General features: G+C 40.0%; 1 protein-coding gene across 2 annotated transcripts; it reads right to left on the reverse strand.

The window, feature by feature from the left end:
* Positions 1–987: 987 nt before the first annotated feature.
* On the reverse strand, positions 988–15107 carry pou1f1 (POU class 1 homeobox 1). 2 transcript variants are annotated; one of them, XM_046404881.1, is made up of 7 exons: positions 15029–15107; positions 8062–8223; positions 7216–7314; positions 2412–2675; positions 2104–2268; positions 1749–1809; positions 988–1650 (listed from the first exon to the last, which is right to left on the reverse strand). In XM_046404881.1, the coding sequence occupies exons 2-7, from the start codon at positions 8177–8179 to the stop codon at positions 1410–1412; spliced, it is 948 nt and encodes a 315-aa protein (XP_046260837.1). In that variant the 5' UTR covers positions 8180–8223; positions 15029–15107; the 3' UTR covers positions 988–1409. The 2 variants fall into 2 exon arrangements, with proteins under 2 accessions (XP_046260837.1, XP_046260836.1); XM_046404880.1 differs by lacking the exon at positions 15029–15107 and adding an exon at positions 10009–10599.
* Positions 15108–19830: the final 4723 nt, after the last annotated feature.

The following is a 19830-nucleotide window of genomic DNA, read 5'->3' on the forward strand; positions in this document are numbered from 1 at the left end:
TGCTCAGTATAAGTACACATTTTTGTACTAACCAGCTATGTCTTTGGCATATTTACTAGATATTCTCAATCATGTTGAATGAAGGCACTTCATATCTATCTCTCTACAGTGCAGTCATACATGGCCATCATTTCCCGAACCGCATTAATGTGACACTCTAATTTCTGTCTGTCTCCTCCGATGTAAGAAATTAAATATAAAGCCCCTGATCGTGTCTGAGAGAGAAGTTGTGACGTCTCGCCTTGTTTATTCACTTGACAAATTTTACATCAGTCATCCCAACCAGGTCAGAGTCGTGACTGGCTGATGTTCTTCTTTGTCAAGGAAGTGATACCAAAGGCATAACATCAACAAATATGAAAAATGAAATCTTACACCAGGAAAACGGCAGACCTCAGATCCATTTGTTGACAAAAATGTCAAAAAGTTTCACACATCCCTGACTTCAACCCATAAATCAACGCGGTTGCACTCAACAAAGTAGACCGACATAATATATTAGATTTCAAATAAATAGGTTGAAACTTTAAATAAATTTTGACTAACGCTATATTAATTTAAATAAAACAAACATTTTTGTAATTAAAGAGAGAACAAGGAGGCATTAAATCTAATCTAATCTAATCACAAGTGCCCAGACAAACATAACTACAAAAGAACAGTTTCAAGGACAGTGTTGTCTGCTTTTAGAGGAGGGCACAGAGCTGATCAGTGTGAGCACTCATCTGCACTCTGCTGCTGATGGATTCAATTGTTTGTGTGATTAATATGCTTTTTAGCATGCATATAGCAAACAAGACACAGCTTACATTATGTACATTTAAATATCAGGTCTGCTGGCTGCAGCTCCAACCAGCAGATCATGCAGTTGATGAAAACCTTTTATCTTCACAGTTTCAACTTTAAGAATGAAAAAATGACTTTTGGCTGGTTCGCACTTTGACTTTTATATTTTCGAAAAGAAAATGATTTGTTTTTCTGGGTTATGGGGAGATTAAAATACTGTAAAGAACATTTATTTTCAAATAAATACAAAAACATCCACAGCACATTGTAATTAGGGATTTCTCTTAAGTTTAAACAAACATTTGCTGCGTTAGATTCAAGTAATGAACTGACAATAACTTGTATTTGTTTTGTTTTGATCAGGCTGACCATCACAGGAACACAAGATATCAATTTTCAACTGAATGTTAACTTGATGAAATTGCTTTAAGTGCGTCAGCAGCTGCTTAATGCAAGATAAGAAAAGTTTTCATTATTATTATGATGTTTTTCTGTTTCCTGTTGAGTGAACTTCTGCCACTTCATGGTGATTTCTGCCAGACATTTGATTAAAAAAAAAAACAACAACGCATTTTCACAAGGAGCTGCTATCAGACTGGAGATGAACAGATTTTGAAATTAAATTATGTCATTTGTCTTTGTGTTTTATTCATCTGCGCGATGCAGTTTGGACTGATTTTGGTCAAACAGGAGCTGAGGTTGAGGCTGGTTTTGACCCGTTTCTCTCTTTGGCGTCTGTTACAGAACCAGACTCTGACCACCTCCTTCTCCAGATGGAGGCCTTTGGCTATCCGGGCTATTTCCTGGGAGGATGGTTTACTTTTTTCCACAAAGCTGCGCTCTAGAGCCTCTTTAGCTCCCAGGCTGTAGGGTGGAACAAGGGGAAGGAGACAAGAAGAAGAACTCTATGAAACTAAATGCTGTGTGACAGTCTTTGTATCTTTATTCCTTAATGTTCATACCTGATTGTCGTTCGTCTTTTCCTCTTCCTTTCATTCATTCCTATTTTATCGCTGTACAAAGCTGGAGGAAGGAAAAAGCGTATTCACATGAGTTTGTTGAGTGGTAATGGATATTTGTTAATTCTTTTAAAGGTCTATAAAGAAAAAAGGATGGCAATCTGTTCTCGATGAAACACAAGGCAATGTTAGACCTTCATATTTATGCAATGAAAACAATATGATGCTGTGACGCTAAATCAAAAGTGCCTTTACAACTTTAACACAAGTTTTAACTCACTATGATGAACTACCCAGGTAAACACTGCACTTAAATAAATGCTCTAAATGGAGGGTGATAGAGTGGGGTGTGACTCACCCCCGGCCAGCTCAGCTTCGTCGAGCCATTTAGCCAGAATGGCCTTGAGTTTGCAGGCGTTTTTAAAGCTCAGCTGCAGATTTTCAAAGCGGCAGATTGTGGTCTGGCTGAACTCTGAGCCGTGCACTGCAGCAAGAGCCTCACCTACATTAGTCTGTGTGTAGCCTGGCAGTAAACATGAAGCAAATCTAAATAGCAGCAGAGAACCAGCAAGGCGAGTACAAACAACAGACACGTTAGGTATCCAGTTGGTGCAATAATGGAGTAAATGTCAGCAATTATATTATGATTTTTGTAATAATACTCACCAAGTTTGATCCTCCGTATTTTGAAGTCATTGGCAAACATCTCCAGCTCTCGTATCTGTGGGGAGTCCATGGCAGGAGCATCTTCTGGGTCCCGCACTGTCTTCCTCTGGGCATCAGTTTTCACCTCTCCAACAATGGGGCCGCCAGGGGCCTCATCAGTCGAGAGAAAGGCAGAGGACAGTGAAGAGAAACCATGGCTTAATGCACAAGAACCACTACTTAGACCATGATCCGGAAACTTGTACAAGCAAGGAGTAAGAGACCCTAGGGAGACAGAGAGAGAGCGAGAGAGACAGAGAGAGGCGGAGAAGAGAGGAAAATTAGCTGGTCCGAGTCACAAGGGAGTCAGACTGTCAGAGGGGTACTGCAAGCAGCATGGCCACTATTCCCAGATAGTGGACAACAGTGTTCACATAATTAAATGTGTTCTGGTGAATGGGTTTTCTTTTCTCCATACTAATTTGACTTTACAGTTTAGCCATAATTTAACAAGCCCATTCACATTTCTTGCCAGAATACTATTATCCTTGGCTTGTCACACAAAGCTCGCTCTCTACTGAGTAGGAATGAGCATTGCACAACCTTTCTTAAACAGGTTTTCCATGCTTATGTAGCTTGCCACAGGTTATAACCTTCATTGTAAAGATTCATCAGCATTTCCACATTTGACTCTTAATGCTTTTGAACGAGTGGAGCTGCTTTTATTAGTATTAATGTTAGATCACCAAACATGTGGTTGCTTGGAATATCATGCTTCTCAGTGCATCAACACGCCGCATAGCTGCAGAGGGGGAAAAAAGACAGCAACAATCACATTAACAATCATACCTAAACACTCTCACACTCATCACATTTTCAGAGCAGACAATATGTCGTATCTAACTTGTGATTAAAGTCTGACAGCGGGTCAAATGTTGGTTTCCATCCATGTGTAAACCCATGAAACTGTATCATGAGCAAAGCAACACAGCCCCCTTGTGTTAGTGAGGTTGTAGTGCAGTACAAACTGTGTTACACAACTGCAAAATTAGATTAAATTAAATTAAAACAGATCCAGTGATTTAAGATTTTTGCTTTCACATGTTATTTGTGAGAGATATTAGACAGCAGGTTGCAATGTGGCTTTGCACTGCCAGTTTATCATGTACACCGGGCAAAAACTAATAGTCCAACACAACAGCACTGCAACAAATCGTACCTTCATGAAGGTTATAATGTCCAGTTTTCCAGCTTTATGAAAACTGTAATTTGTGTTGCTGCTACACTGTATTACACTGTACTGTTTCCAATATTTTGTCCACAATGTTTATATGGTAAACTAAATGTTAAAAAGTGTCACACAGGGTTCATCTTTTATCTATTGGCTAAAACACCCACTGCTTTGCTCAGGGCAATGATGTTTGCAGCTATCCACTCAGCCAGTCGGGATGAACCTAAGCAATCCTACAAGTACTTCTTTAAATAAAGCATGAGTAGCACAGAGCAACATTTTTTTCCTACAGAACCTGAGATGACATTAAAGAACATTACCATTAAAGTTTCATCTAGAACTCTGATTTAACTAAATGATTTCTGCATTATAATAGCACAGGTTGAGTAACTTGGGAGAATCCAAGGTGGGTTACTTCCGAGGTGGGTTACCAGAAGTGGTCTGGAGAAAAAGATGCCACTGACCCACTGAAGTGCTCAGTTGGATCTATGTACCAGCCGAAGAGCGATGTGGCAGATTCTACACTAAAACTGTATGCATCAGTGATTTTCTTTTATCTTGAAGGTGTCAGGCAGAGGCTGTGCTCACTTGCTGAAAATCTCCTCTTCAGTCTATTGGCTAATATCTGGCTACAGATGTACAGTGTAGTGCTCTAACATCGATATCAGAAAAGAGAGTGAGCACCCTATGATAAGTATCCCTGCACCTAATTTGTTTATCAATGAATGGTGAGGAGGGATTTGGAGCAAAGCCTTCCCCCCTGAGAACATCAACAGGTCTTTGAGGGCCTGGTTGGCAGAGCTTGAGGCAGTCAGCTCTCCTTACCTTGCTGGAGGAAGAGAGAAGACTAAATTGCCTCGTTTGTGCCTGATGCCTGCACTGAAGCTCCTTGGGGAGTTTTCATACAGCTGTGCTGAGGTGCAGCGGTTGTTTGTGTACTGTGGAGACATGCTGGACAGCACGCACCTTTCAAAACACATGTGGGCTTAGTGGGTTTGTGTGCACATTATACGTGTGCATCCGTTCAAAGAGCAGCAGTGGCATCAGCTGTTTGTCTTTGAGCAAAGACAGATAGCAAACAAACTTCATGCTGTATTTTATTTTGCTCACTGAACAAACCGAAGCCACGTTTGGTTTTTATCACCTGATATACAGTAGTTGTTAAAGCAAATGTTTTAGCAAACAGTTGCATTTTTTTACACAGCAGATTAGGAGCAATGTTGCCCCTTGATGGATCTAAGTCACTTCCGTTTAGTCACTATCATCCACTGAGAAAAATATGTGACTATTTAACTGAAACTGAAATTTTCCACCAAGTGCCAATTTTTTTGCTGTTCTGGTAGTGCATAATATCTGTGTGTTTCTGCCTGCTGCTTCTGAAACAAGGTTGTTGAGGTAAAAGATGCTAAAAAGATGTGTGAGGGAAAACTGCAGAGACGAGAACCTTCTGTGGAGTCACAAGGCAACAACTTCCACACTACATTTCCATTCATTCATTTGACCTGTTGTTAAAATAAAAATGCATACTCAATGTACCTTCTGTTGAAGTTTTTAAGAAACTTCTTCTACTGTTGGTTTTTCTTCAGTGATCTCATTGCTAATCCTTGCCCTATTTCAAGCTAAGCAACATCCCTTTATCCTTCATAATTATCTCTCCAATATCCTTTTACCTTTCTTGTCTAAGGGTGTAGACAAATGCTGCAAAGTGGCTGACTGGCCGTACAGAATCTGAGTTCATTAAAGTGACAAATGACCTCCTGATGGCAATAAGTGCAGCCAGTGGTTTAATTTTAATCCTAAAGTACTTCATCACAGCCTTTGACAGTGCAGACCGCACAAATTCATTAGACCATGTACAGGAGCGAGTCAATGTTGCCGGGTCCACGCTGGAGTAGATGAAATCTCTCTGTTAAAAGAAGTAATCTCCGCAAAGGTTAATTATTTTGTGTCCCATTTTAGCTTCTTTTTAGAGTTACCCAAGCACACCTAAATTTCAGATTAACACCCTTAAAAGAGAAACAAGATATATTATTATGTTAAATACCTAATTTATATGTTTCAATTTAAGTTTTCAGCCACTATACAGTATTCCTCTGTCCTCTACTCACCGGGATTAAGGTTCTACCCTTTACCACCACATTTAGTCAAAGCAACAACCAAAAGCCAAAATCAGATATGTCCGCAGAAGAATTACTAGCCAGCTTCAACTATACATATAAATCTCTTCTTGGCTCTACAGCAACTGGAACGTCACAACACGGTGGCCTCATATCAAGTCATGACATAACTAATGACATAAATTATGACTAATAACTAATATCCATCTATCAGAAAGCAAAAAATATTAGGAGACAAGCTCATTTTGGTCCTATTTTAGCCCCTCTTCACTTGTTACTGGTAAGTTTTACAACTGAATTTAAGATTTTACTGATTACCTGGAGAGCATTTCACGGCTTAGCTCCCATTTACACTACTACATTAAGAGCTTCAGATCCTCGGCCGAGGGCTCTGCTATGTGTTCTTGAGTCTCGGCTTGGGCCCAGAGCCAGTCATTTTGTTTGTATTTGATCATATCCTACAAAACTGTAACAGTTCAGTTATACTTTCTCTAGGAAAAATGCATTAGAAAATGAAATTCTTTTTATCTCCTTGAGGCTGAAAGTTTTTTCATGTCAAAATTTTTTCTCTTCCTTCTTTGTTTATCTTAGCTTTTTGTCAGTTTTTCATTACTTTTAAATTATTCAGAGGAATTAGTATGCATAAAGCTTTTACAGTGACATCCTGTCAAACAGAGTCTGGTGGTTGGATATGTCAGGTTGGTCTGTGTTCATCACTGTCTTTGCTAATCCTGAGCTGCTAAACACCAGAACAGAGAGAACCTGAGGACGTTACACTGAGGAACACCATTTTCCCTGATTCACTCTCTGTATGCACACAATAACAATTACTAAGTGGTTTCAGAGAAGGAGGGACATTACAGTAATTATATTTATTAAATTGGTGTTAATTTGGTGCAAAATGTGCAGGACAGACTGCCCTTGAAAACATGACATTAGGCCTCAAATTTTCACAGTGAAACTGAATATATTTATCATTAAATAAGCAACAACCAAAGTTTTAGTTGCTGAAAAAAATTACTGCTTGACATCACCTTTTCACAGCTGAGTCATGCCCAGTTCAAATAGTAAAAGGTTCCCCCTTTTGTTTAAATTAGGCAGGTTACACACATAAAAACTGCTTTCCTAAAAGCTGACTATCAAATCTAATCGCCAGAAAAACCTGAAAATCTCTTAACACCAATATCATTTACGAGGACTGTTCTCACATAGTGAGAAAGTGGCAAGTGGTCTTTAACAGTTTAGTTTAACAAGTGCACTAAGGAATTCAAGCATCAGGCGAAGTAATCACATCTGAAATTGATTTTAACTGGCAGCAAATTAAACGGAAGTAAACCAATTCTCTGCTCAATTCACTGGGTTTAACTGCAGGCCAGGAGATTGTCTGTCTGCCTGTGTGTGCACACTCGTGTGTGTGTATGCGTGTGTGTGTGTGTGTGAAAGAGACTAATTGCTAGAGTATGTATTTGATCATTACCTTGCAAGGGATTTGCACTGCTCACCATGTTAGGGTGAGGGACACCACATGTCTGCAGGATACGAGTCTGAGAAATACTGGCAGAGAGCATCTCCTGAGCTACAGAGTGAGACAGAGACAGACAGAAGACAATAATTCATCATTAAAACCTCTGTAGTAGCATCAGTGTTTGCATGGCATCGTAATCACTGTGACTCTTAGATGGGATTGGTTGACAGGCTGACACTGAAGTCTCCACGTGTTCAATTCTGTGACCACACCTGTCTTTCTTGTATTTTTTTAAACAAATGAGTGAAACACTTTTAGCATGATTGTAGCCAGATAACGTCAAAAGGACTGGAGCCAAATAATTTAGTGACAGGCTGCCTCAGAATGTGGATTTTTGGACTTGATTTCATAGCGCCCTGATTCGGTTTGTGCCGGATCAAAATTAGGCTGTTACTATATTCTAATCAGTTAAAACATCGAAGAAAAATACTGCTATCATTATCAGCATCAAGCTGTACTTCAATTCACCAGAAGTAATTAGATTTCAGGCACAGCTGTAACTAATTATTACTCATACTCACCCTCACATAATAGTTTAATCTATAAAATGTTAAAAAACGATGAAAAACAGTTTCTTAGACGGCTTCATGACCATTTCTAATTGCTTGAATTTTCTTTTTCAAAGCAGATAAAAGAACAACGTCTTCAAAGCTCAAGTAAGTATTTGCCATTTGTGCGTGACAAATGAATGAAATGATTGATCAGGACTGTTGTGATTAACCGCTGATTGACCCAAAACAATTCTAGATGATCTGTAGCCCTGCATCAACTGGCACAAATACCATCACCACCACTCACCTGCCATCATGCCGTACGTGGCCTGCTGGTTGCTGTAGTGACAGGGGGTGACTGGGTAATGTAGACTCGAGGGGCCGTTGCCAAGAGGGTTGCCAAGGGACGAGGTGGACAGGGGCATGTGAGAGCGCTTGGAGGACTGACCCAGGGACAACCCAGATGGTACTGATGGAGACAAATGTGGTTACAATCTGACTGGAGAACAAACGACCTGCAGAGATGTGTTAGCTAGGATCTGATATCAGTTCATACAAAAGTTTCGATAATGCTGGGCTTTGAAAACTGCTCTCAAATAAAAACAGCTGGTGTGTGTTGGCACAAGAGCTTCATGTAATATCTTTAAATCTGATTTCATAAGAAGCGGGTTCTTAAAGAAATGAAGATATTGTTTTAATTCTCTGATCAGAATTACAATGTAAATTCTTTTGGCCAGCTTTTCTCAAAAAGAAAACTCCATTATTTGAGGATGACGGCTAATATATGAGCTTTAACCCATACCAGTATTGGAGAGATGTGACTACATTCTGAACTGAACACATTTATTTTTTTAACCTGGACAGTGGAAACAAATGTCAGTTACAGTAAAAACTGGTTATTTAGACAACTTTAAGCCGCTGTTTAAAAACAGTCGCACATGAAACGTGATAAAAAAGTGGTCTGAAATTAATTTATGAAGAATGCAGAACTAATGGCATAGTATTACATTTATTATGACACTGATTCCCAGTTTGATTAAGACTTTAAAACCTCGGTTTTTGTAGATTCTCTTCTCTGCTAAGTCCATAAATAAATATAGTTGAACATTTCTGTGGTCATGTCCTCTGTTAATTACATAATTATTAATTTATTTATGTTTTTATGCAGCTTGGAGTTCACTTCTAAAACAAACTGATGAATTCCAATATTGTTAATTACACCAGTGTTCATGTACAGTTGGTTTCTGTGTTCTCCTTGATTATATATGATGATTCAACCAATAAGTCAATAAGTCTTATGAGGCTGTCTTAAATGTCAGTAAAAATGTTTTGCCGCTGAGGACAATTCTGCCATGATTAAAATTTTAACTTGTATTATTAACATTATTGTAAATGTTACTAAATTCTCCATTTATCTGTGGCCACAATTTCACCTTTTTGTTGATTGGAAGAGACAAAACATATGCAAACCATGTCAACATTTTGTTTTTCAGCAAAGCAACATCCTTATAGTATTGCCTGACTAGAAAAATCTCTGTCTGACCTGCTGCCACATAAATGCATTGTGTGACTAATGTTCTGCATGATTTAATTCAGCCTATTCTAATCTATAACAATCAGCAGGCACTAAAGCCCCGAGGAAGTTTTTCTCCACAATGCTCCATTGTGAAAAAGACTTTGGGTAGTTTGTCAAACTGATAACATATCCTCAAAGCAATTACCCACTGAGTAGAGACAGCTGGGCCAAACCAGCTGATTAGATACATTCACATAATTTGGATTGGCCTTGAATAAATGTATTTCTCAATCTAATTCATGCTTGAGAACACAACTGTGGAAGGGCATCAGGGGAAGGTACATGGATGGGTCAATTAGAGGTCTATGGGAGCAACTTGTAGTCAGACATGAGACATTACTCGCTTGCAGTACCCATGGGACTTCCATTACGATCAATAGTGTGATCACTGTCAACACAAGCAAATCCCTGCATATGCTTAAACCCTCTCTTTGTATAGTTTCACAAGGCTGTAGTGGAAGATTGAAGTGACTGCCAAACTGCAGCCAGTACTTGACAACATGAAAACACTATTCAGGTAATCGGACGTATCATTCAGGTACTGCAAACTTCCACTCTCCCCTTACTTTGCAACGCTTCCAGAACAAAATAAACAAAGTTAAAGCACACAAGAAGAGGATGACACAAAAAGAAAAAATGTTCAACCTTACCCAACAAGACCATTTGAGGATAGTTTACCTGAAGAAACCATGCTGTGAGCATGGGAGGTGGTTGGCAGGCAGTCATTGGTGGATGCATGGTGCATGAGGATTGGCAAGGGTGAATCTACTGCAATTTGGGTGAAAGAGTCAGCGCTGAATGCCTGGCATGCCATTCTTCTCTGGCCTCTGTCCCCAGTGATACACTGAAGTTTGACAGGATCCCTTAATTGGCTTCTTTTCTTTGTCCTCTCTTGCTTTAGTTGGTCTGGTCTCGTAGCTTTCCTTGTCTTGCGTCTTCTCTTGAACTGTGTTCTTGAAATCCGTTTCTTGCCCTTGTTTGTTGTGTCTTGTTTTGCTTTGTCTCACTATGTCTCACTTTCTCCTATTCTGCCTTTTCTCTTTATCTTGCCACGTCTTCTGTCACCTCTCGTGCAGTCTTATTTTCCCGTCCTTTTCATCCTATCTCAGTCAATCATCACTCTCACTTAAGTCACTTGGGAATATGGAGGTAGAAAACTGTGATAGGTTACCTTCTTTTTCTCAACGAGAAATGGATGTCAGCACTTCAGCCAGAACTCTTCACTCTTTAAGGCACATGTTCACCCTCAGTCAAGACTTTCAAAAAGAAATAGTGATGAGCTTCAGGTTCAGGTTTCTGTCACTAGTACTCCTGCTCAAAGGTACTACTGAAGTTTCTTTCATTAGGGCCTTTGCAATACATATGCCTGTCTCTTCATCTGTATTATAGGTGGAGGTAAGCCATTGTCCGTCATACCCTCAGCATTATGCCACACTTGTCTACTGCAGGTATTTATATCCCACCCACCTACATCTAACCACCCCTCTCTCAACCCCTATTTCCTATGAAGCTGCTCACCTCCACCTACCTATCCCATGTCAGTGCTGTTATTACTTGCGTTTGCCCTTACCTACGTTCTCTTCATCCCCTCTCCAAATCCAGGCTTAGGGTACAGAGCGGCTGAGAAACCCGATCCCCTGCTCTCCTCTCCCCCCTCTCGCTATGTCTCTGCTTCTTTCCCTGATTGCAGGCTTGTGTTGTAGTTCCAATGAGAAAGTAAAGTGAGCACTTAGCAATGTAGCTTTATATGATAACAGATAATGCTTTGCTTTGCATGTGCCTACCCCAACATGAATGCTAAATGCGACTTGAAAAAAACAGAGATGTGTTAGCTAGCACTGAAGTGGCTTGCAAGAGCTTTTAGGGGTAAACTGGATGTTTTGTGTTGGATAGACCCTGCTTGACCTGGAGGTCAGGGGATGCTGCTTTAGCACTATGTCTCTTAGCCCACAACCAAACTTCCATGTAGCATTGTGTCAGGGTGAGTGGAAGAAAAGGCTGGTATTGTTTTGGTGTGATGTCCATATTGTGTTGAAGTAGAGTGCTCCAGGTAAAGACAACAGGTCTCAACAGGGAGGATAAAGGTTAATCTGAGGAGCACAGCCACCATGTGCCCTCTGTTGTGTCTGTTTGTGTTTATCCTGGACTATGATTCACTATTGTTGATGTAGGTGGGCAGCAGGTGGAAAATAGCTTGTGGGTGGCAGGCACGATTCAACTTGCTTAAGCATGCAGTGCAAATTTGGACTGTAGCTCTTGGTCCTTTTGGCAATGTCTCTCCTCAGAACGATTTTTGAACAAAAGATTTTCAGTTGTGTTGCTGAGTTTCCTAATGCACTCAAATGTAGGTTAAAGAAATGTACTCACTGATGGTGTATAAACTTCAGTTTGACTCATCATGTTGAAAGAGTCTTCGTAGAAATGTCTGTTAATTGTGGGCTTTAAAATCAACACATAAATCCAAATGCTGATGATGAAGATTCTCTTTTGCCATCATCCTTTCAACGTGCAACCTTGATAGATGTGAATCTTCAATCAAGCGTCTGATTAAACAAATCAAAATGACCCAGAGTGCTGATAAAGAATGCCTATGTGACAAATAGCCAAGCAAAATCAAACAAATCTCATTTCTCCAGAGCAGGTTTGAGATAAACATAAACCAAATCCCCAATACAAGGAAGACTGAATGTCACAGTGTGCAACAATAGAAAATCAACAGCAGCATCATCCTTAAAATACTGCTCTCTTTTCTTTCATTTCAGCCAACAACTCCCACTCAGGCTAAAGACCATCTTTCCTGCTGGCAAATACAGGCTTGTTTTGCACATTGAGACTGAACCACCTCTGTTTTGTTTCTGTACCCTTGTGTAACCTCACCTAAAATTTAACAGCAGGTAATTAAAATAATTCTTCAGCGATTTAGACATTAGATAAAAAGACCAGACTAATAATTCTTCATAAATGCTGAATAAAGAATGAGGGAGTAAAAATCCATGCTTGTTATGTGTGTTCGATCATTTTACATTATAAGAGGTTGAGGGTGTAACAGCCTGCTCATATGACTGAAGGTTGACAGTAAAAGTTACTCTCACAGAAATCCAAGTAAAAAAACAGACTATGACTGAGAAAATTGAGCTTGAAAATATCGCATTTAGCTGTTATATTTGATGCTAAATTTAACAAAGAAACCCAAGACACCTGCACAAATTGCAACTGCAGTATTTAGGAGGAAAATAGCAAAAAGTTATCATATATTTAATGTTGGTATTAAAAAAATTGCAAAGATCTTGGATTAAACTCAAGTCGACTTAATGTGCTTTTAGATGAGTTAAAAAAAAGATAATCAAAGGGAAATGGAGTGGAAAAGGCAGAGCTTTCCCATGGATCAACAAACTCACACACACACAAACACACACACGCGCACACGCACATATATACACAAGAGCCCAAACTTAATTAGTGAAGAGACCATGAGTCAAAGGAGGTTCTTTTAAAGCACCTGTCCTAGATCTCCTTCATCCTCCCTCCCCTTCACACGCACACACACACACACACACACACACACACACACACACACACACACACACACACACACATAAATATTCTGGTGTTGACAAATATACTACTGCTGTAATCTCTTATACAGATAAAACAAATGTTGTAACAATCAAAAGAATCCAAAGTAGGCAAACAGACATATTCCTCCCCACCACACACACATGCACATGTACACACACACACACACACAAACGCACACACACGCACACATACTAAAAAAACCACTGATCCATCCAGCGACGCAGTGGGAACAGAGAGTGGTGACACCTTCTCACAGGTATCACATCCTTTACATGCAGTATACCAGGTGGACTGTGCGTGCGTGTGTGTGAGTGTGTGTGTGTGTGTGTGTGTGTGTGTGTGCGTGCGAGTGAGTGAATGTCTGTTTGTAGAACGTGTCATTACCCTTTCACCACATAAAGATGTGATAAACAACAACATCACAACACGTTTTGTCTAAAACTTAATTGCCTGCTCATTAGCAGTTTAGCCACCTTTAATGTGTGTTAATCTGTGTTTCAGTGCAGTGTTGTACAGTAGCGCCCAGTGAACAATGTGAAAAATATTAGTCTTAACAATTTTAATGTAGACACATACACTACATATGGCAGAAAAGAAAAAAGATTCAATACGTCTACTGCTCATCAAGTATGTATGTTGATTTAGTTGATTATTTGAGGACTTAGACATTAGCATCCACATATCTCATAAGCTGCTTGTTAATGATTATAAGTCACAATGCTGTGATTTTAATAATAATCTTTAATTCGTTACTAGGATTTATTGAGAAGTGAAAAGTTTTGACATTCCACCATCAGTTGGAATGTTGATTGCAGCAAAACTAAATTCAAAAATTCAATTCAAGTTTTAAGCAGGTCGGTAGGAAAAAGTGGTTTCTTTCTTGTCTCCAGATGTCAAAGATCTCTCTCAGCCAACAGAACCGAAGTGAAGGCGGCTTTGTGCTGCTGCACACTTTCTGAGGTTTTTACTTGAGAAAGAATTTTGAGGGCTGAGTGTGGGTGTGTGCATTTTTCTTCTAATAATACTCTGAACTTTTGTTGATTGACCCTGCGATACGGCGGCAACTTCTTCAAATAACCGACCTTGAATTGGCACTGGCGTTTGTTCTCCAAACCTACATAACATGTAGAATATCAGAATGTCCCTGTTTTTAAACAACTAAATCATTGGAGAGGGGTAGAGGAAGTGAAACTGAGAGCTGAAAATGGCTTCTATCTTGTTTGTGAAAACCTGCATCTATTTATTATGCAGGATGAACTCTGAGTGAGGTTTGTTGGATGCTTGAATACATCATGGCACAGGTCAGCTCTCCTGATGAATATCAAGCGTACCTTGTGCACCAATTCGACTACCATCTGCCCAGAGCTGCTCCCGACCCGCCAGCTGCAGCACAAACACCGCACAAACACATCCAGGGCTAATTTCATCAACATATTCAACAAACCCTGTTCAAACAGCAAAGGTTAACAGTCCATAGGAGGAAACAAGAGCGAGTTCGGAGTCTGAATCCTCGTCTCTCGCAGATTACTATCTCTCCTCATTAAGTAAATGTCAGCGGTTTGCTGGTTAAAAGACATTATCCCCACGTCAATTTGCTGCTCTCACTTTAGTAACGTAAAGCCCATTGTCCAATGTTTTGAGATCCTGTTTCTGATTTATTTTCTACACTTTTCACACATATAAGCAGATATAATAACTTCTGCTGATCTCATGAAAAGGATACAGTAGAGCAGGTGAATTGTATTATGCTCTCTATAAGAATAAGACATGAAAACCTTTCAGTCACACAAAGCCATCATTAACCCTATTCGAACAAGCCAAATGGCAAGGATTCTCAATTGGCAACTAACCTTTGATTCACAATGAGAGCTCCAAGGCTTCAACACTTCACCACTATTCTGCTGAAAGGTTCCATACTAGGTAATATAAGTGAATGAAGCATCCAATGTATGACAAAAAAATCAAATGTTCTTTCGAACAGCGCCATGCAAGTGCAAAATCAAATACACGCAAAATGTAACATGTCCAATAATTACAACCCACTGGAAAGAGTCAGCAATAACAGAAATCCAGTTAAAAAAATAAGAAAGAAAGAAACAAGATGAGAGCATGAACCTACTGTGAAATTCCAGTGCCAAACTCAGTTTCCTCCATTTCTTTTGAACCCAACAACCACACTTCAGCTACTGAGCCTCAGCTGTGTGCACACACACTGTCCCTTTTCTCCTCCTGAAAAACACACAGACATTATTGGGCTTGCTTAATATATTTATTGCACAGCATGCTGAATGTTTAAAGAGACTTTTATTTTACAATCCATATACAATTGCCGCACTGGGCGAGTTTCGCCCTGTGTCTTTACATAGTCAATACTGATGCTGGCATACAGCTCACTGTGACTCTGTTCTTGTGATTTTTCTCCTCTGCTCTTTGCAGCACTTACAGTTTGAAGGACAAATACACTGAATAGCAAAATGCTGCAAAAGGATAAATAAATCTGACAGATAGATGACTTTGCTGAGAAGCACTGACACAAAAAAAGTGACAGTGACACATGGGTCTAAGATGGACCAAATATGATAACATAATCAAAAAATATTACATTGAAAGAGCTGGCTACATGGGGATAACACTGCTTTCAGGGCATATTTGAAAGTAGCAGTTGCTGTTATCTCAAGAGTGGAGCGCAATTTCAATCCTTGTGAAATTTGTCTTCATAATCTGTTGCATATTCACATTGTTTTCCACAGAAAAAATGCTCTCTATGCATAAAGTTCAATATCATTAGCCTCGTGTGCTGTGCACCCTGCCATAGTCCTTTAAAGACAAGCCTTCTGATAGTTGTGATGCAAAATGTTCAAATAAGTGCATGTGAAATAAATGGGAGCGGAGAGCGGAGCAAAGAATTGAAAGGGGAAACCTTTGAAAGGAGGGGCAAAATTAAACAAAATAAAACAATGTGATACAAAGACAAGTACAGTACATGATGTACACAAGCACATATGAATGTTATGTAATCGGCTTCATTCAAGTCTTCTCTCTGCGTGAAAAAAAGAGAAAAAAAGCAAAATAAAGCGATAGAATAAAAATCATACAGGATGGATGTAGGCGGTAGCTAGGCAACAGGCACCAAGGCAGGACCGTTTACTCATGTGCCCCGTAAGTCTACAAGCTTTATGAGTTTCCATCTATCCCCTCATTTGCTGAACAAGGGCTGTGCCCTATGGGCGACCATTCCATAAATGAAAGCTGCGGGGATAGAAAACCATCTTTATGTGCATTTCATTCTCAGTTCCCGAAGATGGGGTCTGCATGGAAGAAAGAAATGCATCTCTGTTTAAATGTAACAATCATTTATGTTAATTGTGTCCATAATTACTAACACACTGTAAATGGACTGGCAGATGGTCTGTACATATGCAGCCATTTTTTGGTCTTCCGGACCACTTAAGGTGCTTCACCAGCATTCACCCATTAACACACTGGAGGCAGAGGATACCACGCAAGAAGCCACCTGCTCATCATAGCCGTTCACAACAACACTCACATGCCAAGGGAAGAACCATCAGGAACAAACTGGTGTTCAGTCATGCCCATGGACACTGTGACATGAAGACTGCAGGGGCCAGGGATCCCCCCAGTGACCCGCTTGGTGGACAACCACACTAAAAAAAAAAAAAAAATGTAATTCAGATATTTTGTCGCAGAATAGACCTGAGGAAATACCGTCATACAAACCAACCAATGAATACTTGTTTTACCTTGAAACTTTTCCAAATTTAACTATCTGTAACAAATATGCCCCTTTTATCCTTCCGAACATAATCCCAAATAATTAAATTTGCTAATGAAAACAAGTGATCTTATCTCACTTACTCAGAAGTTTAGTAAGATTTAGAAATAGAGATTTTACAGTGCTTTAGACAAGATTTGATTACAAGAATGAAATTCACTAAATCCTGAACAACAAACTATAAGTCTTGTGGCAATTGTGCCACTTAAACTTCTAAACATTCTTAAATTCTAAAGTCATTAATCAATACGACAAATTTTTATGGGACTTCCAAGGTGCTGCACCTGTTGAGACCTACAAGAGCAGTTTTTGTATTTTTTTGTATTTAATATCAGCTTATCAACTGTCCCCAGGGACATAAAAGTTCAATTTTACCTTACACTACTCTACTCTACTCTACTTATGTTATATGTTTATGATGCTTAAGACATGTTTAGACTACATTTGCACATCTAGGCAAAGATATGGTACATTTCAGGACAATAAAATTGAATTTTATCACCTGTTTCTTTGTTGTGTGTGCATTGTGCTTTTGACTCACCTGACCACCAGGAGGCCACAGGGCTGCAAGCACCAAGAGAATCGAATCAAAAGAGGAGGAAAAGAGAAAGAGATTCCCGCTCATTGACACAGCTGTAGATTCAGCAGGGACACCATTGTGACTGCTGTCCCTCCTCTGGACAGGCTTTTCTGTGCACAGTTCATTACACAGAGAAATTAGAGGGAGATGGAGATCAGGGTGTTTGCTGTTGGCAGACTCAAGCAAAATGTATTTCAGATGATTACAGGCTCCTGACGGTCTGACTGATAAGCTGGTTAACTTCATGCTGGGTCATTTATTTCTCTGGATCCACTGAGGCTTGTAACTTACTGACAGCTGTTCACATACAATAAAAGACAATGCAATATATACAGGTACAAGCATTGAAGTTAAAGCATAGTGTAAGGCTCAACAAGCTCTCAGATGTGCTTATCTCTCTCTGACTGACAGCAATTCATACTGTAGTGCCTGATGCAGCTTAAATCATTCCATTCTGAGCTGCAAAGATAAGAGCGAATGTGTGAAAGGCTGTGCTGTAGCGCCAGGTGTGTTATAAAGCTGTCACACAACTCTCTAAAACATTTTTTGCTCTTTGCATAGTCTACACATTAGGCAAGTGAGACACTCTGTCCTAAGCCATGAATTTATTGTTTTTGTTCTCCAAAACGTCTACTAGTGTGTGACAAACAGTTGCTTATTTACACATCAGGCACTGATGATGTTAGATGATGTCATGTTTCTGACCACCTAAATGCAAATGCAATATTTCTTCTTCTTTTTGCTGTGTTTTGATGTCAGAAGTTTAAAGATTAAAAAAAAAAGATTAAAGTGACATATTTTGTCATTGGAGGGAACTCACTCCAACGAAATTTGTTCTCTGCATTTAACCCACCCAAGTGACGTGCACACACACACAGCAAACCCGGGGCAGTGGGCGACCGCGTGCAGCGCCCAGGGAGCAGTGGGGGTTAGGTACCTTGCTCAAGGGTACCTCAGCCATGGACAGCGGGACGGGGAATCGAACCAGCGATCCACCGGTTACGGGTCCGACACCCTAACCGCTGATCCACGACTGTTCATAAATTTCTGGCTCTTAAGCTACTAAATATTCTGCTATGCTGAGCAGGCAGCACTGTCTCCTTATAGCAAGAGGATTCCGGGTTCGAGTCCAGGTCAGGCAGAGTTTACCTGCGTGGGTTTGCCTGTGTGGGTTTGCCTGCGTGCAGCTTCCTCCCACAGGTTAATCGGCTACTTTACGTTGACCTTAGGTGTGGGTGTGTGAGCGTGTGTGATTGTCTGTCTTGGCGTGTCAGCTCTGTGATTAACTGACGATCAGTCCAGAGGGTACCTCTCTGCTCCAGCCCTTCTGTGACCCTGCACAGATAAAACGCTACAGAAAAAGGATGGATGGACAACCGTTTATGCGATTTTATGATTTTTCATGGCTGGAATGCATGAAAAAATCTGCATTGGGTCTGCAGATTCACTGTTTGAGTTCAGTCTCATCACTCTCGTCAGCCTGTTTCCACCAAATGTACTCTGTACCTGTTGAGTACTAGCAGCAGACAGACAGGTAGAGAGGTAGAGACTTCCTGGTGAATGTAAAAGTCTGGTAATTCAGGTGTTGTTGAACAAAACCAGAAGGTTCCTCTGTTTCAGCTTTTGTGCTTTTATGTTAACTTAACTTGTTATGTTAACTTAAGTTTTCATGTGCATTTACAGTTACAGAGACCTACAGACTTTTGAACCAACAGTTTTTAAGTATTTTAAAATCCCTGCTCATTCGCTAATGCAACAGTAAATCCTCACCTCACAATATTTATTTTTATTCATTTTTATTTTTTTTTTTATATTCACTGTCTACAAAAACCCATTAACGGATTTAGAAAAAATGATCATGAGCCAAGGATCATCTCGGCCACATTACGTGAACCGAACCCCCAGGCCTACCGGCCATCCGTGTCCCTGATGGACTCTTTGATGGTACCATGGGAGCAGATTTAACATGAAAGGATGACACTGACAGGCACAGGGTCTGTCACTGGTACATTGATAAGCATCAGACAAGGCAGTGTAGTAGGATGGCTCTTGTTTTAATATGCAGGCCAGGTCTTGGCTGTTGTGACAGGAAGGCAGGAAGCATGAGAAAGCATTGGGTTTCAGTGTGCCTGTGGCTTTTCTCTGCTAAATTCAAAGAGCTGATATGATAAAAGCAACACAGCGAGTAAATTAAAAGGAGTGATAATTACACGGATGATAATACAAATATCAGTAGAAAATAGGCAGCACAATAAAATTTGTAAACAATGAGTTTTCTCTTCCTTTCTTTGTGAGTCTCCCTTTCTGTGTAGTAAAGACCAGAGCTCGGAGGCTCAGATCAAACGGTCCTGGTGATGAAAAGAGCAGGTCTCCCAGGACTGATAGAGAAAGGAAGGGGCGAGATGCAGAGATCAGAGAGAAGGACCAAATGAAGGCTAATTTGCCCTGATGATCCAGACTGTAACTAAAAAGCTTCAAAGAGTAGCAGCACGAGCTCAAGATCACTGGTCAGATTGTGTGACTGTACACAGATCATCTCAATGCCCCA

This window comes from Scatophagus argus, chromosome 11, assembly GCF_020382885.2.
Source record: "Scatophagus argus isolate fScaArg1 chromosome 11, fScaArg1.pri, whole genome shotgun sequence".
Classification (NCBI taxonomy): Eukaryota; Metazoa; Chordata; class Actinopteri; family Scatophagidae; genus Scatophagus; species Scatophagus argus.